We start from the raw sequence: 25,197 nt of genomic DNA on the forward strand, positions 1-25,197 counted from the left end.
TCGCGCAGCAGATTTATAAAGGCGGATCTTGTCCTCGCCAATTCGCTGTGGTATAGACGGAGAGAGTCACCACCAATTCGATTCAGCCCTCGCCCACAGAACGACCAGCACTGCAGCAGCGCGCATTGTTTCAACCTTCACCCGCCCTTCTCAAATCATCAATCAGCGTCCACGGCGACTACTTGCTACGTACCGGACGACTGCCATTATCATCGCCATCGCCACTGCTGCCTCTCTACTAATATCATAATATCGCTGCCGTTGCTACTGCGCTATTAGAAACCCTTTCTTAGCCGCAGTGCACGCGACAGCGAGATATACTGTTTGTCTGTGTTCTGCTTTTGACGCCTGAGGCAACACAATCATCGTCCTATGGTGGACTACATAGTGACCGCAGCAGCACATCACACATATTCTCTGCCCATCCTCATTGGCTCTTTCTCACAACACCCTCCACAAGGTTGCTCCTACATATTGCTGTCATTGCGAATGCTGCAATTCAATATTTGATTGATATACACTAGAGCTCTCATGCATGTGTGTCTCCAGTCAATCGATTCAATTGCCTAACAAAACATTGATTCCGCCCACGCCATACCTCCTCTAATGCCAATGAACGCCTCGTAGGCGCACATGCTTTCCTTTCCATGGGATTCTCAATGGATATCTAATTGCTCGTTTCTTGGCGTTCCTATCACGACTCTTGATTGACTGAATAATAATTTCTCACGACTACAATGACGACTTCACGGTATGTTGTCGAGGCAAGCAGCCAATTTTGACGAACGATTGACTAATCAGACTACAGACTTGATCGATTGGTTACTTTGCTCGAGACGGGCAGCACCCAGCTCATCCGAACAACTGCCGCACAACAACTTGCAGATGTTCAAAAGAATCACCCTGACGAGTTGTTCAATCTGCTGACTCGTATCGTACCATACCTTCGTTCTCCGTCATGGGATACTCGCACTGCGGCTGCTCGCGCCATTGGAGGTATCGTTGAACACGCCGAGAAGTTCGACCCGAATGCTACTATTGACGATATCAAATCGGACAATAATGGCAACGGCGAGGTATTGGTGAAGGACGAAGGCTCAACTACACCAAATATTCCCGACCAACTACAATTGAGTTCACTTGATGTAGAGTCCATCCTGACCAATGGCAAAGAACTACTCGGGAGTGCAGGCAAGCAGTATGATTTCAAGTTGGCTGGACTTAGTGCAGTTGAGCGTCTAGCTCATCAGAAGAAAACCCTCACTGCCCGACTCGGCCTGGGCGGTGAATATATCGAAGAAGACCTTGTCGATGAAAAAGATTTGGCAATCCGTGCATCATTTGGCACGCCAGGAATTTCACGGGCAGACACAGATCCGGGAAAGATGACTCCGAATGGTGCGGATGCGTCAATGCACTCACCTGATGATTCGCAACAGCCGCAAACCCCTGGCGGAGGAGAGATGAGCAAACGCCAGCTCAATATGCTCAAACGGCGACGTAAGGAGGAGCTCAAACGCGACAACAAGAAATTCAAGTACGACTTTGTGGTTCGCCGCGAAAGCACAAGTGTGTCGCAGACCCCCGTCGATGACATCAAACTCGAGGCCAAGCCCGAAACTGACGCCAACGGCAATCCCGACTATTTCTCACTCGAGCGCAAGTCTGGCGACGACGAGGGCAAAGTTGTCTCGGAATTCAAGGGTTTGGCAATGCCAGAGAAGTCCTCGTTGATCTCCGACACAGAAGTGGAAGGTAGCGAGTGGCCATTCGAGAAACTCTGCGAATTCCTCACTGTCGATCTCTTCGATTCGGCTTGGGAGATCCGACACGGCGCCGCTATGGGCCTACGGGAGATTGTTCGCGTGCACGGGGCTGGCGCGGGTCGGCTGGCAAATAAAACTTGGGACGAGAACCAAAGATTTAACAGAGCCTGGCTAGACGATCTTGCGTGTCGAATATGCTGCGTTTTCATGCTTGATCGGTTCGCCGATTACGTCTCAGACAACGCTGTAGCGCCAATCCGAGAGACAGTTGGGCAAGTACTTGGATCAGTCCTACAATATTTGCCACCCGCATCGGTGCATGAAGTCAACCGCATTCTCTACCGACTTGTGATGCAGAAGGACCTAAAAGTTTCGAAGCGCATATGGCATGCATGCCATGGCGGAATGATCGGCATGCGATACTTGGTGGCTGTCCGGACCGATCTGCTCCTCGAGGATCGATCACTGATGGACGGAGTGCTTGAGTGTGTAATCAAGGGCCTAGGCGACAACGATGATGACGTGCGATCTGTCAGTGCCGCAACATTGATACCTGTCGCTAGGGAGTTTGTCAACGTTCGTTCAGACGAGCTGAGGCATCTGATCAGCGTTGTCTGGACCTGCTTGATGGATCTCTCTGATGACCTCAGCGCAAGTACTGGCTCGGTCATGGATCTTCTGGCAAAGCTCTGCAGCTTTCCGGAAGTTCTCTCAGCCATGAAGCAAAACGCGGAGAATGATCCATCGCAATCTTTTGACGAACTTGTGCCACGCTTGTACCCCTTCTTACGACACACAATCACGACTGTTCGGTCTGCTGTGCTTCGCGCTTTGTTGACTTTCATCAACATTGAAGGTAATGAGACGAAAGGCTGGATCAACGGCAAAGCTCTACGATTGGTGTATCAAAATCTCCTTGTTGAGCGCAACGACGCCGTTCTGAAACTATCCCTCGAAGTCTGGACATCCCTAGCAGAGTCTCTAGCTGCCAGGCATCCCTATGCTTTCAAGCAAGAATTTGAGGCCCATGCGGATCCACTCATCACGCTCACACTCCATCCAATCGGCATTAGCCGCCATCCCATCCCGATGGATGCAACTCTGTTCATCAAACCCTCAGGTGTGGCTTATGCGCCACTGTCAAATGCCAACCGACTTTCTCCTGTCAACGGCTCAGAGCCAGCCAAGAAACGCCGGAGGTCGGATAAGAAGGAAAGCTCCGCACCTGTGCCTCTGGTCCCTGGCACAACGACACACAATATCGATGCGGCCATCATGCAGGGGGATGTTGACCTGGTTGGAACAGATGTCATGATCAGAACCCGGATATTCGCCACAAGAGCGCTAGGCAAAGCGGTCTCACTCTTCCCACCCGAAGAGCGACAGGCTTCCTTCGGACCGAGCATGCTACCAGCTCTCAAATCAGGATTTGGTTCCACGCAGTTGTTCGCTGCAATGGCTTTTGAGGCGTATGCTACGAGTCTTGTTACCCCAGAATCGCTCGTCTCAGCGGCGATCGCCGACCTTCAACGGCTGGTCGAGGACGATCGACCAAGTTGTTACAGCGATCTCACCAATTATCTTCGCATCGCTCGTGCACAATGCCAGCAACTCCTCAATGCATTCCAGGACCATGCGCACATGCCCCCCGGGAAATTGCCGGTGCTTGCAGTAGTATGTCAAGGCGAGCCAGAGGCAGGGAAGAATGCTTTCTCAATCCTTGATGCCCAGAAGATTGTCGGCCCGGATTTCGACCGACTCAAAAAGAGCCTGACAACGGTGCAAAGAATGTCTTCAGCAGAAGCATTAAATACAGCCAAGCTGGATGCTGAGACGGCTATCGCAGATTCCCAGACGGCTAAATTGCAATATGATCTGCGCGTGAGAGCCACTGCTGCCGCAGCGTTAATTGCTTTCCAGAGGGTTCCCAAGAAGCCACAAGCCACGATCAAAGCAGTAATGGACAGCGTGAAAGCTGAGGAGAATATTGATCTGCAGCACAGGACTGCTACCGCAGTGTCTGAGCTCATCGCTCAGCTGGTAGCCAGTGAGCGCCACAAGGTTGTCGAGAAGGTCGTCGGTAACATTGTCAAGTTCTGCTGCATGGAGACTGGCGAAACGCCCGAGTTCCATCCCAACGCGGACAAGATATCAGGTATTCTGTCCCTTCAGAAGGACGAAGATATCCAAGAACGACCAGATGCGGCGAAGTTTGAAAGGGAGGTCAAAGCGGCTCGTATCACCCGAAGGGGCGCGAAAGATGCACTCGAGCAGCTCTGCCAAAAGTTTGGGCCTGAAATCTTCGCCAAAGTGCCGAAACTGCAAGAGGTCATCGAGGGTCCCGTGCGGAAATGCTTCACGAGCGAATTGCCTACAGAAATCACTGATCCTGAAAGCACTATCGGCCAGGAGGCAATCGACGGCATGTCCACACTACGAGCATTGGTGGCTACCCTAGATGCTTCTCTGCATACATGGGTGCTTCAATTGCTGCCTTTCGTTGCTCGAGCGTTACAATGTCGTCTCTCCGTTCTCCGTTATACGGCCGCCAAGTGCTTTGCTAGTGTCTGCAGTGTCATCACAGTACAAGGCTTCACTATGCTTGTTGAAAAAGTGCTGCCGCCAATCAACAATGCGCATGACGCCATCGATCGGCAAGGTGCCATTGAATGCATCTATCATCTCATCCAGGTCATGGGAGATGGAATTCTGCCATACGTGATCTTCCTACTTGTCCCGGTACTCGGGCGCATGAGCGACTCAGACGCCGGAGTACGTCTCATTGCCACGACCGCCTTCGCCACACTGGTAAAATTGGTCCCTCTTGAGGCCGGAATTCCCGATCCTCCAGGCTTGCCACAGTCGCTGCTCGAGGGACGAGAACGAGAACGAAAATTCATTGCGCAGATGCTTGATCCCAAGAAGGTAGAGCCATTCACCATTCCGGTCGCCATTAAAGCGACGCTGCGATCGTATCAACAGGATGGAGTCAACTGGCTCGCATTCCTCAATCGCTACCACCTTCACGGTGTTCTGTGCGATGACATGGGTTTGGGAAAGACATTGCAGACGCTTTGCATGCTTGCCAGCGACCATCACAACCGTGCTGAAGAGTTTGCAAAGACACAGTCTCCCGACAGTCGTCGCTTGCCATCACTGGTAATTTGCCCGCCTACACTGACTGGCCATTGGAAGCAAGAGATCAAGACATATGCCCCTTTCCTCAATGCTGTCGCATACGCCGGGCCACCTTCAGAGCGCGGACCATACCGTAGTCAACTCGCTACTGCCGATATTGTCATTACGTCTTATGACATCGCGCGTAATGATGTTGAGATCCTATTCCCCATCGCCTGGAACTATTGTGTCTTGGACGAAGGTCATCTCATCAAGAATCCGAAGGCAAAGATCACGCAGGCCGTGAAACGTTTGGCCAGCAACCATCGTCTGATCTTATCGGGAACGCCTATCCAAAACAATGTCCTAGAATTATGGTCACTTTTCGATTTTCTCATGCCGGGTTTCCTGGGTACGGAGAAGATATTCCAGGATCGCTTCGCCAAGCCTATCGCTCAAAGTCGCTTTGCCAAATCATCATCTAAAGAACAAGAGGCGGGAGCGCTTGCTATTGAATCCCTACACAAACAAGTCCTGCCGTTCCTCCTTCGACGCTTGAAAGAAGAGGTTCTGGACGACCTTCCGCCCAAGATCTTGCAAAACTACTACTGCGACCTGAGCGATTTGCAAAAGAAGTTGTTTGATGACTTCACGAAGAAGGAAGGCCGTGCATTGCAAGACATGGCCGGCAACCCGGACAAGGAAGCCAAGACGCATATTTTCCAGGCTCTGCAATACATGCGGAAGCTCTGCAACTCACCAGCTTTGGTGATGAAAGAAGGTCACAAGCAATATGCTGCCACTCAGGCCCTTTTGGCACGCGACAACACCAGCTTGACAGATCCTAGGCACGCTCCCAAGCTCATGGCACTCCGAGACTTGCTAGTTGATTGCGGCATTGGCGCTGCTCCGACCGATATTGGAGGTGTGCCCACCGCGGACCAAGCCGTGTCACAACACCGTGCCCTTATCTTCTGTCAGATGAAAGAGATGCTCGACATGGTCCAGGACACTGTGTTGAAAAAGCTGCTCCCATCTGTCACCTTCTCCCGTCTCGATGGATCCGTCGAAGCGTCCAAACGTCAAGACATAGTAAATCGCTTCAACTCCGACCCTTCGATCGATTGTCTCTTGCTAACCACAAGCGTCGGTGGTCTCGGACTCAACTTGACAGGCGCAGACACGGTCATTTTCGTCGAACACGACTGGAACCCGCAGAAAGACTTACAAGCCATGGACCGCGCGCATCGAATCGGTCAAAAGAAAGTCGTCAACGTCTACCGCTTGATCACGCGCGGCACACTCGAGGAAAAGATTCTGAACCTGCAACGGTTCAAGATCGACGTCGCGTCTACTGTCGTCAATCAGCAAAATGCCGGCCTCGGGACCATGGAGACGGATCAGATCCTCGACCTCTTCAACCTAGGTGAGACCGATTCGAGCCTCACGACAGACCGGCCGGAGGGCAACGGCGTGGATGAAAGCAATGCTGTCGACGCCGAAGGTAACATGCGCGAGAAGGGCAAGAAGGGTATCCTGGACGAACTGAGCGATCTCTGGGACGACAAGCAATACGAGGAGGAGTTCAATCTGGACGGATTCCTGAAGACGATGAAGGCTTGATCTACCAGAGTTGGAGTTCGGCGTTTGCTTCATGATTTTGCATTTCGAGGTAGATCCTGTGGTCCTGGTCACATTTTGATCTCGCTTGTTTCTCTGCCCACCTGCCCCCAAAACGATACGAGCGATATGTTATTTGTACGTATGCATGTGATGATGAAAGCCAAGAGTATTGTACATTATGGCACGCATAGCAACATGATTTTCTGTCCTTCCAAGCTCGTCCTCGGACCATCCTTTTGAATGATTATACCTCCACTCCGCGGATCAGGATGATACGGAAAGCATCAGACATGAACGAAGGATTTGATATAAGTTGGGTATTGTAAATTATCTTTCTTCGCCGCGAATAGGTATAACGGTCTTAAAAAGAATCCAAGATTCCCCAAGGAGAGAAATGTTCTTCAAAACTCCCCAGTCTTTCATCTCTTTCAACCTTTCACCACGGCGTCCAGTCCGGATAGCAGCTCCTGCGTCTCCCGCACCAGTTCCTTCCGCCGTGCCCGCGCCTCGGCATCGCCATCCGTCTCCACGGCGTCGATCTTCAGTAGCACCTGCGTGAGGATCGTCTCCGAGAGACGCTTGTGCTCGTAAGATCGCTTCGCGGGATCCGCGGGCGGCGAGGCCTCGAAAGCCTGGCATTGTGGAATGAACGTCTCGAGGACAACGCGCAAGGCGTCGAGTTTGCCGAGCGGCGTCGTGGGTGCAGCGACTGCAGGTCGGGGAGGTGCATCCTGGGTTTCGCGCTTGTTTCGCCGCTTGGTCTTCTTGCCGCGGTTGCGCTTCTTCTTGGTCGACTCGCCGTCCTGCGCGGGGGAATCGTACTCTCCGTCATCGTCCTCCTCGTCGTCATCTGAGCCCTGTCCTTCGGAGGCGATGCAGAGGATGGCCGCATTGTGGCTTAGGTTTTCCTGCCGGCTAGTCCGTTTATCGTCCGCCAATGTCTTCCCCTTCGACACCAATTTTATCCTCTGGGGGTTCGAAATCCCGATTTTCCTCGCTGCATGGTCGCGGATCTGGCCGATGGTGACCTCGCCCTTGCCGATGCTATAGGCGGGGAAGTGGACTTGGTAGGTTGTGCCGTTGTTTTTCAATTGGAGGACGTCGGTGTCCCGAGCGGGCCCGAGGTCGTCGTTGTGCTGCCCGCCGGCCTCGGCGTCGAATCTTCGCAGGTCGTCGGAGGTGATGTAGCTGAAGTCGGCCTCACTCACAGTGCTGGGCCCTTTTGGCGGCTCTCGAGCAAACGGCGAGAAGCGCCCAAGGTTGCCTAAACGTGAAGCCCAAGACATGGCGAGGATGAAGAAAGCACTGATGACAAGGGCGATGGAAGTGTTTTCGAAAGGTGTTCGGCTGAGGAGGAATTCGGTCACTGCTGGTGGAAGTACTGCCAGGAAACGATCGGTTGCTACGTCGCGACGTCCAGTTGTGAGCCCGTTGCTACCGAGGGCCTGCTCGAGGGCCTTGGTCGCGTTGGCGAATGCTTCGCTCAGATGGGAGAGTGTGCCCTGCACGAGGCCGGGATAGACACTCGCGTGATTGTTTGCTGACGACGCCACGGTTGCGATTGGTACTTGTGTGTAAGGCGAGAAGTGGGAAGATGCTCGGCCTGTAATGTCTCCGAGAATTCGCTCTTGCACTACTACGGTTTATGTGATCCTGGAGTTGTATGTGATGCCCAAATACCCACGTTGCAGCAGCAGGAGGCGCTACCGCGCTGGAAACACTTTCAATTCGTGGTATGACGCAAGAGCTGTGAGCCTCAGGCTAAAGCAGCCCAATTGTTGATATCCGTTCAATTGACGGTCCCTCGTCTCCATCTATATGACCCTTCATTAATTCATTTATTCATCCCGATAACGGGGCCCTCATTGTTCTTTGAACATATCACATGATTCCATCGCTGCTGTGGTATTGAAGAGAAAAGAAAACTTCGTCACTTGTCCTTCATCCTTCATTATAATCTATACCCGATTTGCTCATCTTCTAGTTCTATTGTCTCCCTTTGAACACCTCTTCGAGCATTTTGCAAATGTCTCCGCGCTGTACGACATAGGTCAGTGACGTTCGACTCGAGGCCATGAATGGACTTTCTGAGGATGAGGTTATAAACATACCACTTCCGTAATTCACTGGTCACTCGGGACGCCTTGACCAAGCATGACATGTCCGCACGAACACATGCGCTGGTGCAGGCCACTCGCGTGGCCATCGAGACTTCATCTCGTTCCGCAATCGGTGCATCTGTCGTGACGGCCAATGTCCTCTTGGCGCGAGTCCTCGGATGTGCAACGGGAGTGGGCTCCGATTCTGCTTCCTCATCACCAGGTGGAGAGACATCAGGCTTCATGAGAGCAGCAAACATCATGTGATGTTGATCTTTTGGAGGTCCATGGGGAAGCGACTGTGCCGGCTCGTCTGCATCTTCCGCCGATACATGTGGAGGTCCATGGGGAGGAGACAGTGCTGGCTCGTCTGAATTTTCTGCCGGTACCTGTGGAGATCCATGGGGAGGAGACAGTGCCGGCTCATCTGCATCTTCCGCCGATTTATATGGAGGTCCATGGGGAGGAGACAGTGCCGTTCCATCTGCATCTTCCGCTGGTCTGTGTGGAGGACCATGGGGAGGAGTATGCGCTGGTTCGTCTGCAGCTTCGGCCGATATACGTGGAGGTCCGTGGGCAGGAGGAGTCTGCACCGGTCCGTCTAGATCTTCCGCCGATCCGGCCGAGGCGGTCGTTTCGGGCACGACGATGGTCGAGAAAGTGTTCGGGGCAGTCGGTTTCGGCATCAACGCGAAAGTCGAGGTGGTGCTGGCGCCCGTGACTGTGAAGGTGATGGCATCTGGAGTAAAGTCAGCTGCTTGTACGCCATGGAACATACCGTTTCCGGGGAGCGCCATAGGAACAGTTGAGACAGCTTCGAGAGCATAATCCACGGTGGTTGTCGGAGGGGGAGATTGGAGTTTCTGCTGTACAGCTTTGTGCATGCCGGCACCGACGAAGATGGGTAGAAGGGCGAGCGGAGGCTGCATCTCGACGTGAATGGATTCTGAGTAGTGGTGGAATAGGTTTGTGACGAGAAGACGAGAGCGTATCTGGGAAGGCCAAACGAACTCTTCATGCGGAGGTGACGCTTTGCATTTATACATTTGCCATGCCGACGTTTGCAGCAAATCTTGCATCGCAGTGGGCTTCTAGCAACTGTAGACGACAGTCACTGCGATGGCAACGAGCCGACGTTGAAGGCATGCATTGCCATGTTAATACAGAGTACCTCAACGGGCGACCCTGGGATAGTCGTCACTTTGGCGGCTGTCGCGGTTGCTCACCACGACCATGACTACAAGGACGTTGCGAGAGTTACTGGTCCACCGTTTCGAAACTCACTCCATGTCCGTGACCCTGACAGTCATGCAGTTATGAGTGGTGATGCAATGGGTGTAGGTTCGAGACTCTGCCGTTTTGCGACGTTGGATTTCCAACTGCCCATGTGCAAGTGGATGCCAGAGCTCATTGAGAAAGCTTTACTATTTGCGATAGTCAAGACTCTCGAGGATGTGAGAAGTGTAATGCCTGTATGATTCGGCAAGAAGTCGTACATGTCTGGAGAGACTGCTATTTAGGAAGGCTTGCTAGGCAGGGTCCGACAGGGAAACGATCTTGTTCACGAAAGAGGTAAACTGCAACCAGCGGAGCGGAGGGCACTCAGAGATCTGCAGGAAACACAGGGTCACGAAGACGATGGCGGCCGATCACCGTCACGTGGCATAGCGACATGGAAAGCCTCCTGGAACCTACCAAGCGCCGAGCGATCAAATTCTAAAGTCTGAGCCGATCGAGGTCGATCAAACGTTCGAGATGTGCGTCACTGTCGCACTCCTGTCGGCTATTACTCAATCAATCTGCTGAGACGCGATGTTCAGTCGACCCCTTGATGAGCTGGATGGATCATCAAGATGGTCTGACATTGATCTGCCGTCGAACAAGTAGACGGCTGACGATAGCCCTGGAGCAATGTGAATGAGATACGGGCAGCAGCTGGAGTGTATTGGTAGCGAGATTCAATTGCCAATATTCCCATCTCCGAAGGAATTAGGTAGATCTTTTGGTACGGTACTGTGGCAGCGGTGTAGAAATTGAGGGCGTGAAAGTCGGCTCCAATTAACAACCGTGGGCCAAACGATCTGCACTGACCAGAACTGTACGGCATGTGGATTATACGCGTAGGCTCACGCAACGCAACGTAACGCAACGCAACGTGCGGCCAAGCGAGACGAGATGAGACGAGACGAGGGGTCCGTCCTTCCGAGACTGTTCGCAGCCTCTGTCGTAGATGGACCGATGATGACGATGAGGTTTTGCGCGCGCGTGATCATGAGATAACTAGGTATGCCGCAGCATTTACGGCACACCTGCATAGAGCACTACCTACCTAGTAGGTGCAAAGGGTTTCAAGAGAGAGAAAAGGTACCCCGCCCGCACAACAACCCGGAAGTCGTCTCCCTCTCTCTCGTGCATGCCCAGGTGGTTGCGTATGAGGAGACGATGGAGAAGCAACACCTGCCCAGGCTGACGAACTTGTATGTCCTCGGGCTGTACTGCAGTCGTCGCTTTGCTGGTGACTACGTACGTCAGTGGCTGCGGTTCCTGCATCCTTCGGCGGGAAAGTACGAAGGACAAGGAAAAGCTCTCCTTTACCATATCAGCCGGCTCGGCAGGATAAAGGTGAATCTCTATTGTGGATGGTAGACGTGGTTCATAAATTCATTACTATTTACATACCGATAACAACATTCGAGCGGATTCGATAGTATGTGGGAGTCCTTATCGCCCTGGGGGATCCCACGATCCCATAAACAGAAAAAGGACCGGATGGGACAGGCCGGTGACACGTCGGGGTGCGAAGAGCCCAAAGTACAGACGAAGCTTTTGGTGGCGCCCTCCACCAAAAGCTTTGTCCCGGCTTGGCTGATGAGCGCCTCTCAGTCATCTCGAGGCGAGCCATTGTGCCGTAGCAATGAAAATGATGGAAACCTAGGTAGGCAGTGAATTGTTATTGAACACTGTCCATTTGCATCTACCTAGGTAGGTACCTATCTATTCATCATACAAATTCCTAAAACCTTTCCTGGCTCATGATTGTATGGCAAAGCGATGGGACGACCATTGTATTAGTCACGGCTACGAGGCGGTCGGGCGTGACGGATCGCCATCGCTTCCAACCTTCCTTGGAAGTCAACAGCTGTCCATTCCCGCAATGTCATCTATGCACTTGCAGTTGCGTATGCACCCACAACTTCTACAGTACCCAGAGAAGGAGGAGGATGTTGACCGGAGGCATCCATCCGGGGTGTGGGGGAGAGAATTCCCAAGGCTGAGAGGAAAGTTTGACCCACGCACCATCACTATCTATCAACCGATGAGAACTGCGGTTCATTGTTATTACCCTGAAACCCTGAGATAAGATGTTGGTGCCATCGTTGGTTCGCAATAGTAATGACATGAGGAAAAGTAGTCCTGGGAGGCCCACCTTGTCTCTGTCACTTATCATCCCGTTTTTTTGAGAGATAAAGATAATGACTGATGATGATGACGCCGCAGCGGTCATGGGACGGATTGACGGAGAGCAGAAGCGAAGGATCCCGCAATCCGCATACTCTTGCAGACTCATTATGACTAACAGCCTTGGAACAAACACTCCAGGGCGGATGATTGTGTGGAAGGACCGCCCAAGTGGTGAACGGCACAGAAAGTCTCAGCCGCCGCGAGTTACCTCTCTCCTACGTCAGTCAGTCCTCTCTCACCTGCCCGGATGATACTACTTCCACCGCTTCCACACCGCCGATAGTCAGCTCTCCTCGAGAGAGCCAGACCAAGCGTCAAAACGAGTTGAAACATTGAATTATTACCTACTATGCCTTCTCCTTTCCTCCATGTTACATAATACATGTCCATTGCCGCGGACGGTCGCGTGCACTTGTAGAATTACCCCGACTAACGATGCTCCACATGTTGAATACCCTGGTGAGCTGATGTAGATCATTGCCGATATTAGACCGCGGGCTAAAGTGACTACGCTACGGTGACATCGGCACTAGACTCGCCTTTCCCAAACCATATCTCTCCTCCTCGTGCCATCTTCAGACCCGTCCCCACCTCCTCCGGTCGACATTCCTATCGACAGACGTTGGCCTCGTCTTTCGCGACGCGCAGTGGTTCTTTCAGAGAGATCGATCTCACGAATATCTCCCAGCAAGTGCCTGTATCTCTAAACAGCTCAAATCACCTCGGCGCAGCGAATTCGATACGACGACAACCACGACAGACTACGGACGTTTGTTAATCATGTCAGCCCAAGCGCCGTACGGAGCCACGCAAGGCGTTGGCTACCAGGATCCCGCTGCTGCTCCTCTCGACGAAAAGAGCGACAAATCTGTCCGTCAAGATTCCACTCAGGATGTCGAGTCAGGCGAGCTCGTCAACGGTGGCAAGCCCAAGGATCTCGAAAAGGTCGACAGCGAAACCATCACCATTCACGAGGGCGAAGCCAAGTTCAAGCGGCTCGGATGGGTCAAGCTGACCGTCTGCATGATCGTCGAGGCCATTGCTCTGGGCTCGCTGAGTATTCCCAGCGCCTTTGCTGCTGTCGGCATGATAGGCGGCGTCATCTTATGTGTCAGCCTTGGGCTTATCTCCATCTACACCAGCTATCTTGTCGGTCAGGTCAAGCTCAAGTACCCCAATGTCACGCACTACGCTGAAGCGGTCGGACTGATCGGAGGTCGTGTTGGCTTCGAAATCACCTCGGTCATGTTCATCCTCGTGCTCGTGCTCCTGCTCGGATCCCACGCTCTCACTGGTACCATCGCCTGGGTTAGCATCGTCAGCGACCCAACGGTCTGCGCACTGGTTTTCAGCGTGGTCTCAGCAATTCTCATCTTCATTCTCGCCTTGCCACCATCTTTTGAGGAATTTGCATGGCTTGGCTATGTCGACTTCGTCTCCATCCTCGCCGCCATTTTCATTACCGTTGTCGCGACGGGCGTACAAGCTGCCGGTCAACCCGGTGGGCTCGCCGCGGTGCCCTGGTCTGCTTATCCACCACCTGGGATGACCTTCTACCAAGCATTCGAGGCCACCACGAACATTGTTCTTGCCTACTCCTTTGCCATCTGTCAGTTCTCCTTCATGGACGAGATGGCCGTTCCCAAGGACTACATCAAGTCCATCTGGGCGCTGGGCCTCATCGAGATATTCATCTACACTGTCACTGGTGCACTGATTTATGCCTTTGTTGGACCTACCGTTCGCAGTCCCGCGCTTCTCTCCGCCGGTTCGACCGTCGCTCGTGTCGCGTTTGGAGTTGCGCTGCCAGTCATTTTCATCTCAGGTAGCATCAACGGCGTCGTCGCAGGACGATATATTCTCCGCCGCGCCTTCCCTCACGGAACCATTCAATACGTCAACACCCTCAAGGGATGGCTCGTCTGGGTGCCCCTGATCGGCCTGCAAGTACTAGTTGCCTGGATCATTGCCGAAGCCATTCCATTCTTCAACGCGCTGCTGGGTCTGATCTCATCGTTGTTCATCAGCGGCTTCAGCTACTACTTCCCGGCCATGTTTTGGTGGTTCCTTCTCAAAGAGGGCGCCTGGAACAAGGACTGGCGAAACATCAGCCTGACCATTGTGAACGCCGCCGTGTTCATCATCGGAATGGCCATCCTCGGATGCGGTACCTACGCGAACGTCCAGGATATCGTGGATCAATACGCCCAGGGCAAAGTCAGAAGTAGCTTTGCGTGTGAGCAGTCGGCCTACAGCTAAATTCGCGGAGAGTCTTTTTCCAGTCACGGGAGCGGGTTATAATGACGGGCGTTTTGGTGTTTCGAAAGCATTGGCGCAATGGTGGTCATTATTGTTGGCCTGATTTTTTTCCTCGAAGGAATTGCTTCACGAAGGTTTATGGCGTTGGACAGACAGCCATGGCGAATTTAGGGCCGTCGTTATCATGAATGGGCGATTCGAACGGGATATTGTTATGCCCGAGTGGCTTCTGAGAGCGGGCCTGCGTCATGGTCGCGGCTCGCGGTCGTCGAACGGCGATGAGATGATGCATTATTCGCGATTTCAATTTTCCACCGCTTCCGAGCAACGGAACACACCCATCGCAATTATCTAGGTATGTCGTATCACCTATTCTTGAATGTTTCCCTCTTGGCTCAAAAGATCACGTGGGACGAAAAAAGAAGTGGTTGAAACATGGCTCGATCAAGCGATTGCCGCCCTCCCGCCAGATCGCTTGCTTTTGGGGATTCGAATAAGAAAAAAGAACGGCTATGGGAGCGATTTCTAAGCCCATCCGTTTTTGCGTCTCACGTGTGCCGATTTGCAGCGAACAAGCTCCGAGTCAAGCGGACGTCAATCTCGTGACTCGAAAACTTTGCCGTGGGCGGGGTCGTGGTATTCAGTGGAGACATGAACATCGTTTGGATCCTGGAGGGATACGGGAATAACGGGCTTTAGGATCTGACTCAGATCACTGGAGCATGAGCCGCTGTGGTGTACAGTCCCAGAAGACAATGTCTGTTTGCGGAGGAAGATTGAAAGCGAAACTTGATATCTTCTAGGAATCTCACATCGTTTTTGACATTGCTTGATAACTTGAACCCGTCACGTTCTCGACCTAAGCCACACACCCGAGTCTACAGGATTCTCGTCAGAGATAGTGACTCGTCTTCAATGGAGAAGGGAGCTCGCCGCGCGACAACCATTTAGAAATCGAGGCTGGAATTCCTCAAAACGTCAGATGAGCGATACAGCATGGGTGGTGCGATTGTATCCTCAAGGTGATCGCCCTGACCATTGGCTCATTCGCTCTTAACGTAGGAAGCAGCACGACGACGTGGCAGTGGACAAGTAAATGTTGGTCTTCGAGATGCGCAACGATGGCCTTGATCGTGACGTGCACGTTCGCAGCGAGCGACATGTTGGCTAGGAGAATGATCGTTCATGCATCGGAACTAAATTGCCCTTTCAGCTATGGCGTTTTGTATTCTTCTCAGCGTTAAGCAATGATGCTGCATTCAAGTCTGCTTCGGGTTGGGCATTGATGTCCGATGGACAGAAGCTTGGAAGTAACCAAGGCGCTCGTTGTCTATCTATTATTCAGGCGAACGTTCAATAGACAACCAGCACACGGTGAGATGATGTTCCGAGATATACTGCGATCACTCAGCGTCAATTTTGCACAGTCACGCGCCTACTCGTCCGACAATCGACGACAGAAAATCACTAGTTGGCCGAACATTTTGAGGCATCACGACATCAACAATTGCACAATGAAAGATCCCCCACCCGTGGACAGTATGCCCCTTGATACGATCGCTAATGACAAACGGACTTATCTCGGGGAGAGCTGCGTCGTCCGTGCACATGTCGAGCTCGTAATCATCAAAACCGTTTGCGGCACTGGAAACGTTGACTACTTCGCGGTGGCGCCAGAGTCCGGACCAGCCAAGGTCGTAGCACCTGCATGCGGCCTGGGGCCGGCGAACGAGCGTAGGAGCCCGTGAGCGAGCGTTCGGAGCGTGCAAGGATGCGCGCGGGAGACGAACAAGGTTGCGACTTGCAGGCCCGAAGTTTTCGTTTAGGCCAACAACCGTCAGCGCGTGAACCCTGATGATGATGATGATGATGATGATGATGATGAAGAAGAACAGATATATTGGCCTGTTGGTGATGCGCCGCAAATGCGACGGCGGCCCCCAATTCGATCATGCTGCGAAATCCCCGTCGGTCCGAGTGAAATCATTTGAGATGCTTCCGGCCCACCCGAGATGCTTCGGGCTTAGCGACGATCGAGCTGCGTACGATGTCATCCCACACGCACGACTGGGCCGGTCGTGGGACATCGCAGTTGCCGACGCTTGCCCCTTGGTGTGTCTTGTTGGGCACATTTGCGACTGTTCATGAGGACGACGGCACTCACAGTCGAGCAGGCTATGCTCGTTTAGTCGCCTATTACCACTTGCGGAAGGAGCAGCGAACAGCTTCATCGGTGGATGACCATATGGCGAGAGACAAACGAAAGTGAAGGAATCTAACCCCTGCCAGGGTACCGCAAAATCCGAAAGTGGTGTAGTTAACCCTGGACGATATTGCTGTCGGTATTGCTGTCGGCAAGTGTTTCTGCGGCACAGCTTATCCGTCATGGACGCCCGGCAGGGCCTTGGATCTGCCCTTTGGCCTCGATGTTCCAGAGCTCATATACGTCCAATTGAGATTGTCCTGTGGAATTAACCATGCAGGGCCTCCGATGGCAAGAGCAAATTCTCGTGCGTGGTCGGGTTGCAATGGCTCCAGTCTGAGCTGCGAGAGGCAATCGCCGAGGCTGACCCACGAGGAGGGTACATCCAAAGGATACACAGCACTAAAGATTGCACAATCCTGTGTCAGAGGTGAGTGTACTGTATACGGAAATCTCCATCGGATTGAATTTGCCCCATTGGTCAAGACTTGCAGCGACATTGTCCCAAAAGTGACCAATGACCTGAAGCGGTAGCATCAAAAACGGGCAGCATAATTTCCTCGCTCAGACTCAAGGGAACAGGCTGCAGCACGAAGGCCGCAGATGCATGTCAGCCTCGCGGGGTTGATGCGCTAGTGGGTACAGACGTCGTCGTTCTCAATTTGATGTCGCGCGCGAGCGTGACTTGCCAAGCCGATAATGGCAAGAAAGAGAGGGAAAGAATGGAAGGAAGCTCTCGCCGGGCGCATGCTCTCCGAAGTCGGCCGGCATTTGCTCTGCCGAGCCGACCGTCTCCAGCGAGCCTCAAGACGAGCAGACAGGAGGTCAGCGTGACGGAGCGGCGATCCATGGGATTGCAGGATTTCCTGGGGCCGTCTGGAGTCGATGGAGTAGAAGACTCACGGTGTCGCGGGCGAAGTTATCCGATCCGTCGTGCCGCGTTGACGCATTTCCTCGGGCAAACTTGACGGTGATGATTTGCACGGTCAGCTCGGGCCTCAATGCTGCGGCCAGATCGTTTGTTCATGGCTTTGCTGCGGGAAGCCGCAAGTCAGTATGCACGACCGGGAGATACGCGGGCAAGCACAGCTGCACCTAACGCGCGATGCATGAATTTAGGCGCAGCCAAATGATGCACGTGTCATATATTCTCATGCGGTGCATTTCAGTGAGCACTTCTCGACATCGTCGATGCATGTTTGGACGCCTAGATGTCTGGCAACATTGGTGAACTCGAGGGCAGTTCAGCGGAGAAGGAGCGAAAAGCGCGGCTGGCTGCAGCATCACGTTGTTGCCTTGCCTTGTATGTTGGCAGGTCTGCTTCCTTCCGTGTACCAACAAATCAACGGAAATAGCGACGGCGGGTGAAAGCAGCGTGAAGTTGGACACGACGAGATACGCAAAGGATGCGGAGCCGTTCCCGCACGGCCCCGACATTTCAAGACACCTCGCACGCGCAACAAACGACGACGGCGGCGGGCGCATCATGACGCCTCTCCGTAGTCGCCGATCGCGTGCGTTATGCCGTCGGCCGGACTTTCCTCTAAACACGTGAGATGCCTATCGGGGACGCGCTCGCGCACCATCGTCCCACACAACTCCGGGTGGACAGGCGGGAGAGGAGCTAGAGCCAACCGTGACTCCATTGACAACGGAATGTACCTAGTGATGATGGGCGAGAGACGTCGCCCAACAAAAATAAAGCCGTCGATGCATAGTCACGCTCGATCGTACACTGGATCACGATGAACGCTCGAGTGAAATGATCATGCTGTCATCAGGGACATTGACCGTGATACAATCCCAGACGCCGTCGCATCGGTCGTACGCACTATTGCCAGATAATCAAAGGTTCCGCCGCACTGGGAAATTTCGCCTCTCGATACTGATGCTGACGCGCACGAAGTCCTATGGACATCGCACAGCTTTTATCGCAAATGCACTGGTTTCGAGGGCCAATCCTGCGAGAGCCGAAAATGCCGCGGGCCTGACCAGCCGGCGCACTCATTGATCCACTACATGTGAGACAAGATCTGCTACAGGGCTGTCTTAGGTTCTGAGTGACTCGTGGTCGATTGTCGCCTAGAATAGTGCTCGATCGGCACAATCAACAACCGTAGCGCAGACTCAGCGTCAGGAGAGTTTCGCGCCCACACTACCTAGGTACTATGAATTGGATGCCCTGCCCTCAACGCTCGACCACGATTGAACATCCTTACAGGGTCACTGCTTGCCATAAACGTGACCATGGCATCCATGGTTGCTTTGATCACGAGCCCTGGTGTACCGACTTGAACGTGGGAATGAAGACGATCTCCGCCCGAGGCAATAATCCCTCTTCCGTTCGTGGCCCCGTTGCCATTCGTGCCGTGCCGCAATGCATCATTTCAGACTTCAATGACGTCAGTGGTGGTGTCGTGAAGCATACTGATATGCAGGGTCCGGCATATCATCGTCCCTGCTCGTCAACGCATGCCCTGTCCGAAGCACCCCTTCGCGGAGGTCATCGGTCATCAATGGACGATGACGATTCAAACTACGCATTCTTTGCAGTCATGGTTCTCGTCCATCCTTGCGGCATTCCCCCGCCGACCGTCACACTGCATTCCAGCTTGTCCTTCAACGATTTCGTGTCCTTGTAGAGAGTCTTCGATCCCAGGTAAGATGTCACATGGTCATTCGGTGGAGCAATGATGGTACAGAACTCACTCGTACAAAGCATTCTCGGAGGTGTGACGCATTGACCGTCCCCGCCTGATGAGACAAAAGGAAGATGAATGCAATGCGGTCGCTGCCAATTTCCCCTCTCGCTTGTCGGAGCCGGACTACGTCGTGTGGTACTGCTAAAGAGTGTTCATTATGGTGCTCTTCTCTTCTCACCCTCACCAGGCGCGCGTAAGTTGTGTGGGTAGAAGCATCACTATGAATTACAGCTCTGAAATTGAACGGGAGGGCTTTAGTGGGGCGAGCTTGACCATAAAAACATTCGGCCCCCGAAACTGCATGGATGTCCGCCGCCGCGACTTTGCTTGACTGTGCCGTGAGCAATGAGCATTCCATCGGCTGAGCCGAAGATGTGAGTATTTACTCTGTCGACATTTCTGCTTCTACTGCTCAAAGGAGAGATCAATGCGGAGAAGGGCTCGGATATTCACGGCAAGGACGGTGCATCCTACGGTACGTCAATAGCGGTGATTATGGCCGAGATTCACACACGGAGAGGCAATCATGGTTCATCATCAATAGCCTTGGAGGGCTCGGTACAAGAGTTCCCGAATTTGTTCCCGCACGTGGATTGTCTCACCAGCAGTCGTCAAAAGACTGGTTCTGTGTCGAAGAGTCACACCTGATGATCGACGGCTTACCTACAAAGGTGGTTGGTACATTTCTGTAATTAGAGATTTGCGCCGGGCGGCTTCAACAATAGAGTACTAACTCGGGACAACCACTGTTTGCGAGAGAAGCGACGGCCGCAGCAGCGACGGCAGCGGGCGGCAGGCCAAGATGGCGTTCGCCCTCAAAGCGTCCCGATAGAATATGGCGGGCACACCTAACAATGGCAAACACTACTGCCGACGACGACGACGACGGGCGGAAAGTAGCAAGGAGGCGCCCAGCACATCATCCTCGACAATGTTCAAAACGCTGAATGTGTCAGAGGTGTGCATGTGGTTCTACTCTCCGGCCGGGTGTGCTGCTTTGGGCCTGGTCGCATGCACCGTGGCGGCCAATCACTTCGCTAGGAGTGAAATTCGTGCTCGGATTCGCTCGAACTGATTGCTTTTCGAGCGGTACCTACATATGTATGACAATGTATTTTCACGGATGGTCGACATCCATGAACTCAGAGCAGCGATGTCTGTCGACTGTAGGGCATGGGCGGTTATCACTCTGTGGATCGTTCGCGTTTTTGTTCCTTGCCAATCGCGCACTCGTCCCGCTCTTTGTGGATGCGAGTCGCCCGTGGGCCACAGCATGAACAATGTTTGTCACCACCATGGATACGATGTGGATTTGTGGTTGAACATACAGCACGTATGCGCATTTCCCTGTGGGTGGGCAGCGGAACTGGACGAGGCGGGATGATATCGCACACAACTCGACTTCACCACTCATCACTCACCACCATCTCCTTAGATCGGTTTGTCCTGTTAATCTTGTTGTGCGAAGTCAACTCGGCGGCACCCTTCATTTGCCCATTGCGTCAATGTCCGCCCCATCTTGTCCCCTCATGCTCCTCCTGTCCGACTGGAGTGGTCGACGGCATGAGATCATCTCACGTCGTCCCCTCTGACGACTGATCGCCTTAGTTCCCGCGATTCGCGATCGCGGCTTCAGAGGGCCCGTCCTCATTGAGCGAACTGCATGTCATTGTTTATTAGTACGTATCGTCATGAAGCCCATATGCAGTTGTGTGCGTGGGTCTTCTTTAGGCACGCAGGTCCGATGAGTATCGTCCGAGCTCCTCCTCTGCCCTGACGAAAACGATGAGGAGGAGGATCGTATGCAGCCGTGCACAGTCCGTCCCGTGAACCCCCTTTGGCGACAGACTTTCGACCGTTGAATAGCAGAGTCTGCAGTATCTCTTCTCATGTGGGAGATTGATTAAACCAGCGCTGGAACAAATCTCCTGCAGACGCGGGTCTATCTCGTGTTTTTCTCCAAGAATTGCTCGAGCTGGTCAGCTCCCTTCGGCCGTGGCCGTCCCGTGATCGGCTCCTCTCCCACCCATCGTACTGCCTCTCGCACCTGCTTCCCCCCGTCGTGCCGAACCGCAAATTATGTCTACTGCATGAATTCGAGAAGATCGTAGCGGGGCGCAAATCTAGTCAACCTCCCTCCTCCCCACGAACGCCATGCTCTGAGCGTCCATCCTTTTAGTTCTCTTGCGACGGCGCTTCTGTCTCAGCGCCTTATTCTTCACCTCCAGGGCCTTTCACGTGTGAACGATAGTCATGATCGCCCACGTAGGCTAAATAAGCGAGAGACATTTTCCATAGCGCACATGAGACGAGGCCGCGGCCGAAGCCCCCAAAGCCTCAGTGGGACGAGTTTGCCCGGAGCGTTTTTGGCGTTTCTTAACCTTTTTGCGCCGGGGCCATATTTACACCAGCGTAACGAGCTAACATCAGAGAGTGGTGTGAAGCACCCTTTCTGCCCTGCTCACCATCTTTCGGCGTTCGCTGATGCTTATTGCGCCCGCGATGATGACCGGGACGGACGAACGAACGAGTGAGGCGAGCGAACAAGCAGACAGCAGAGCTAAGTCACTCGAGAGGCGTGTGCGGCGTGCGACCAACAATACTTGCTACCCACTTTGGTACGACGGACGCTGTGTAGTCGTTGACTGCGAGGGTGGGTTGTGCGCTCGAGGCCATGTGCTGGTATGTATCATGACAACGACCATCACCACCCAACATCAGCACCACCACCATCATGAGCATCAGCACCACCACCACCACCACCACCACCATCGCCATCGCCATCGACGGTGCTCCGCTGCCCATGTGCGCCTCTGTTCCTGTCGTCCACACTCAATCTCATATCCCTAATATGGCCATCCGTCGAATGGTGATCGATTGCCTTTGCCCTGGTCAGTAGTCCCTACAACCACGCTTACCATCATGCCAATCTTCTCTTCTAAGTTGTCAACTAGAATCGTTCCTTGAGAGTCATTATATGTACATAATTACATTACTGCCACCACCACCACACTACAGAGACTATCACTACAGCCACTAAGATCCCAATTGCGATTCCCACCCTCCACTCGAACCCCGTTTGCACTGGCGCACTCGACTGCATATAACACATGCCGCCAGCCGCGCCGCTTCTACTTAGCACACTACTGCTTTTGCCCACATGCGAGTGAGCAATCGTCTTTCCAAGATTGTCTACGCCCATCAGCTATTCCCGCCGCCGTGCATGCTGTTGGTGCTGGCCCGCTGAAGTGCTTCATGCATCTACGTTTGCCATCGCGTCTGGATCCTGGCTTAGACAACATTGTGTCGCATCATCGTAGACCTCTGCCGCCATAAGCGGGCGTGGGTCCTGGTCATCTCTCGGATTCCTTCTGCGATCTTTTCCTGATCCTCTGCTACAAGCCGGTCGATCGTCGTTGGTCACGGGAGCCAAGCGGATCCTAAGTGACTGCATCTGATCAGCTCCTGCCGACTTACCACCTGCATCCACTCCGAACCTTCCTCCACTTCCACGATATCGCTCTGCGCATCGATTCCAAGCACGGTATTCCACCAGTTCTTTCGCCGAGCTCATTCAGTATCGCATCATCACTCTGGTCGGTCATGGCAGAGGAGGAGCGCGGTTCCGTCGTTTCGACAACCGCTGCGTCGTATCATACCTCTCCGCCGACCAGCGATGCTTGGAACCCGGCTCCGCACATCTATCCGCACTCACATCACGGAACGCCAGCGCAGGAGTATGCGAGTTTCAACTTCCACCAATCTCCACCGCTGCCCATGGAGTCCAACTCGTTTGGCACCATCTTTCCACAGCGATCGATGCCGCAACAGTTACAACCTCTAGTAATGCCGCAATGGCCCTCCATGCTGAGCAGCCAAAATCATCCCGCTTATCAACCCGTATATCATCATCAACATCATCATTCTCCGCCACTGCCTCAGCAACATCAGCCGCCACAACACCATCGACAACAACACCAGCAACAAGCACCATCATCATCGCCTCCGCTTCATATCCATCCTGTCCAACCGATTCAACCGATCGGTGTTCCCACGATCCCAACTCCTATCTCCGCTGTCTCTTCGCGGTCAGGATCAACTCCGCGCAAGACACTGACCGATCTAGATCGGAAGAAGATGTGTCTCTACGCCGATCAACATCCTGACAGCAAACAGACTGAAATTGGAGGTGAGTCTATCTATCACTGTTGACATGTTTGCCTCAAAGCTGACCATCACCGTAGCAATTTTCGGCGTCGAAAGAAGGTACGTTCCTACATTGCAGTCATTAACTATTAGACCCTACTCAGGAAGGTTGTACAATTGTGCAGAACTGATTCGTTGCCTCCACAGCACCGTTTCCAAAGTTTTGCGCCAAAAGGAGAAATACCTCTCCCACGAGGACGGTAGCCGCTCACCGATCAAACGCATCAAAGGCCGTACGCCCGACGTTGACAAGACTCTTGCAAAATGGGCTCTCAAACAGGTGGGTCATGTTGCGGATCTCGAGTCATTCTCCGAACCAGTCGTACACGGTGCTGACACCATCCTCGCAGGAACGACAAGGCTTCACGCTCACCGATGAGCTAATACGTGAAAAGGCAAGGTACTTTGCGAAGGCAACCACAACTCCTGACGGGCAGCTTATGCTCAGTGCGACATGGCTCGAGAAATTCAAGTTCAAGAACGGCTTGATGGGTGCGCGAAATAGGAAGGCGTCCTTCCAGACTGACGATGGCGACACTGGCGCTCACTCGAGTCTGGCACGGACGAATGTTGACACCTCGCCCACCTCGTCACCACAAGGTCTACAGTCACCTTCAGATAATGCTTTGCAGACCATTCAGCAGCATGAGACAATTAAGCACGAAAGCCCAGACAGCTACGTCGGCTTCCGGCATCCCTTCCATTCAGCAAGCTCCACGTCTATCAGTACTGCATTCACCGACACAGCACCATCTTCAACCTTTTCCCCAGGTCCACTGAGCCCGACTTCCCCATTTTTCACCCCCGATTCAGGCACTGCTCCTTCGCCGTTCTTCGGACTACCGAGCTCTCGTCCGCCTACCACGCTTCTGCCACCATCTTCCGCTATCACACATACCGCCATGAGCACTGCACCGATCCGTCCTCGGAGCCAGACGTTTCCTCTGCTCGATGCGTTCATGGTAAGCACAGGCGACTCTTTGACCCCTGTTACGAATTCCGGAGACAACGCCGCGCTTGACTCGCCAATGGAAGAATCTGCAGACCCGTCAAACCGGAACGATGATGAGTATATGGGCAATCACTCGGACAATTCTCTCTCTACAATTGCGCATCCGATGGCTTCGACCGGAATGCCCAGTGCAGAAGATCGCTGTTTCACTATTTCACCGTCTCAGACGATGCGTCCACCACCACTGCCTGCTCACATTACTGAGCACTCGGTAACGATGTCCTCGGCCTACGACAACACCTTAACTTCAACTACAAGGGCTGCGATGATGACATCCTCGCCTCAGCCGGTTCTTGCGAATCATTTGAATAATGGGACCTCAATCTCGCAGTCTCCTACTCCCGAAGAGGCTTGTCGAGCTTTGGAGGTCGTCATGAATTTCCTGGAGCACCAAGCTTCAGGCTATGTCGGTTTTCAGGAGACGATTTCGATGGTAAAGCTTATGGAGAAGCTGAAGTTGCAGTCCAAGCAAGGACTCGACATCGAGCAACAGTAGCAGCAAGCTCGGGGGCTTGCTGAATGAAAACTAAACACACCACATACGCCGAATCTGCAAAAGCGAGGTACGCAACAACGTCCTCAAAAAAAAAAGTGGGCTACTGCCAACTCGAGGAAACACGGCCGAATTCCTGGACTCAATAAATTCTCTGTTCACCCCTCCGGATTGCTCGAGACTCAACCTCTGATGCTGATTTCGACATTGGAATTCAAATATGCACACCCCGCAAGACATCGACACTCGCAGTCC

At 53.2% G+C, this 25,197-nt stretch overlaps 9 protein-coding genes across 9 annotated transcripts; 6 read left to right on the forward strand and 3 right to left on the reverse strand.

Moving 5' to 3' along the window:
- Positions 1-737: 737 nt before the first annotated feature.
- Positions 738-6,506, forward strand: K489DRAFT_366876 (SNF2 family DNA-dependent ATPase domain-containing protein; the record flags this gene model as incomplete). The annotated part of the gene is made up of 2 exons (XM_033602814.1): positions 738-751; positions 809-6,506. 2 exons carry the CDS (start codon positions 738-740, stop codon positions 6,504-6,506), a joined length of 5,712 nt encoding a protein of 1,903 aa, XP_033464798.1.
- A 428-nt stretch (positions 6,507-6,934) lies between these two features.
- K489DRAFT_349397 (uncharacterized protein) lies at positions 6,935-7,792 on the reverse strand (the record flags this gene model as incomplete). The annotated part of the gene is made up of 1 exon (XM_033602397.1): positions 6,935-7,792. The coding sequence occupies one exon, from the start codon at positions 7,790-7,792 to the stop codon at positions 6,935-6,937; it is 858 nt and encodes a 285-aa protein (XP_033464799.1).
- A 581-nt stretch (positions 7,793-8,373) lies between these two features.
- K489DRAFT_26853 (uncharacterized protein) lies at positions 8,374-9,798 on the reverse strand. Its single transcript, XM_033600096.1, has one exon. It carries the CDS (start codon positions 9,682-9,684, stop codon positions 8,458-8,460), a length of 1,227 nt encoding a protein of 408 aa, XP_033464800.1. The 5' UTR covers positions 9,685-9,798; the 3' UTR covers positions 8,374-8,457.
- A 2,898-nt stretch (positions 9,799-12,696) lies between these two features.
- On the forward strand, positions 12,697-14,418 carry K489DRAFT_27020 (uncharacterized protein). The gene has a single exon (XM_033600110.1). The coding sequence runs from the start codon at positions 12,848-12,850 to the stop codon at positions 14,324-14,326; it is 1,479 nt and encodes a 492-aa protein (XP_033464801.1). The 5' UTR covers positions 12,697-12,847; the 3' UTR covers positions 14,327-14,418.
- A 2,383-nt stretch (positions 14,419-16,801) lies between these two features.
- Positions 16,802-17,495, forward strand: K489DRAFT_375914 (uncharacterized protein). Its single transcript, XM_033603793.1, has one exon. It carries the CDS (start codon positions 16,818-16,820, stop codon positions 17,061-17,063), a length of 246 nt encoding a protein of 81 aa, XP_033464802.1. The 5' UTR covers positions 16,802-16,817; the 3' UTR covers positions 17,064-17,495.
- Positions 17,496-17,509: 14 nt separating this feature from the next.
- K489DRAFT_27043 (uncharacterized protein) lies at positions 17,510-18,010 on the reverse strand. Its single transcript, XM_033600116.1, has 2 exons — positions 17,625-18,010; positions 17,510-17,563 (listed from the first exon to the last, which is right to left on the reverse strand). The coding sequence occupies exon 1, from the start codon at positions 17,964-17,966 to the stop codon at positions 17,625-17,627; it is 342 nt and encodes a 113-aa protein (XP_033464803.1). The 5' UTR covers positions 17,967-18,010; the 3' UTR covers positions 17,510-17,563.
- Positions 18,011-19,989: 1,979 nt separating this feature from the next.
- On the forward strand, positions 19,990-20,352 carry K489DRAFT_27051 (uncharacterized protein). Its single transcript, XM_033600118.1, has one exon. It carries the CDS (start codon positions 20,067-20,069, stop codon positions 20,304-20,306), a length of 240 nt encoding a protein of 79 aa, XP_033464804.1. The 5' UTR covers positions 19,990-20,066; the 3' UTR covers positions 20,307-20,352.
- Positions 20,353-21,563: 1,211 nt separating this feature from the next.
- On the forward strand, positions 21,564-22,314 carry K489DRAFT_27065 (uncharacterized protein). Its single transcript, XM_033600121.1, has 2 exons — positions 21,564-22,122; positions 22,186-22,314. The coding sequence occupies exon 1, from the start codon at positions 21,716-21,718 to the stop codon at positions 22,079-22,081; it is 366 nt and encodes a 121-aa protein (XP_033464805.1). The 5' UTR covers positions 21,564-21,715; the 3' UTR covers positions 22,082-22,122; positions 22,186-22,314.
- Positions 22,315-22,834: 520 nt separating this feature from the next.
- On the forward strand, positions 22,835-24,945 carry K489DRAFT_366880 (uncharacterized protein; the record flags this gene model as incomplete). Its single annotated transcript, XM_033602815.1, has 4 exons — positions 22,835-23,420; positions 23,476-23,497; positions 23,585-23,717; positions 23,788-24,945. The coding sequence occupies 4 exons, from the start codon at positions 22,835-22,837 to the stop codon at positions 24,943-24,945; spliced, it is 1,899 nt and encodes a 632-aa protein (XP_033464806.1).
- Positions 24,946-25,197: the final 252 nt, after the last annotated feature.

Source organism: Dissoconium aciculare (assembly GCF_010015565.1).
Source record: "Dissoconium aciculare CBS 342.82 unplaced genomic scaffold K489scaffold_1, whole genome shotgun sequence".
Taxonomy (NCBI): Eukaryota; Fungi; Ascomycota; class Dothideomycetes; order Mycosphaerellales; family Dissoconiaceae; genus Dissoconium; species Dissoconium aciculare.

Bases quoted from the DNA above. Each gene is read 5' to 3' on its own strand.
- K489DRAFT_27051 (XM_033600118.1), top strand. From the start codon at position 20,067: ATGGCGGGCACACCTAACAATGGCAAACACTACTGCCGACGACGACGA.
- K489DRAFT_27043 (XM_033600116.1), bottom strand. From the start codon at position 17,966: ATGTCGGGGCCGTGCGGGAACGGCTCCGCATCCTTTGCGTATCTCGTC.
- K489DRAFT_375914 (XM_033603793.1), top strand. From the start codon at position 16,818: ATGGCAAGAGCAAATTCTCGTGCGTGGTCGGGTTGCAATGGCTCCAGT.
- K489DRAFT_27065 (XM_033600121.1), top strand. From the start codon at position 21,716: ATGCTTATTGCGCCCGCGATGATGACCGGGACGGACGAACGAACGAGT.
- K489DRAFT_27020 (XM_033600110.1), top strand. From the start codon at position 12,848: ATGTCAGCCCAAGCGCCGTACGGAGCCACGCAAGGCGTTGGCTACCAG.
- K489DRAFT_26853 (XM_033600096.1), bottom strand. From the start codon at position 9,684: ATGCAAGATTTGCTGCAAACGTCGGCATGGCAAATGTATAAATGCAAA.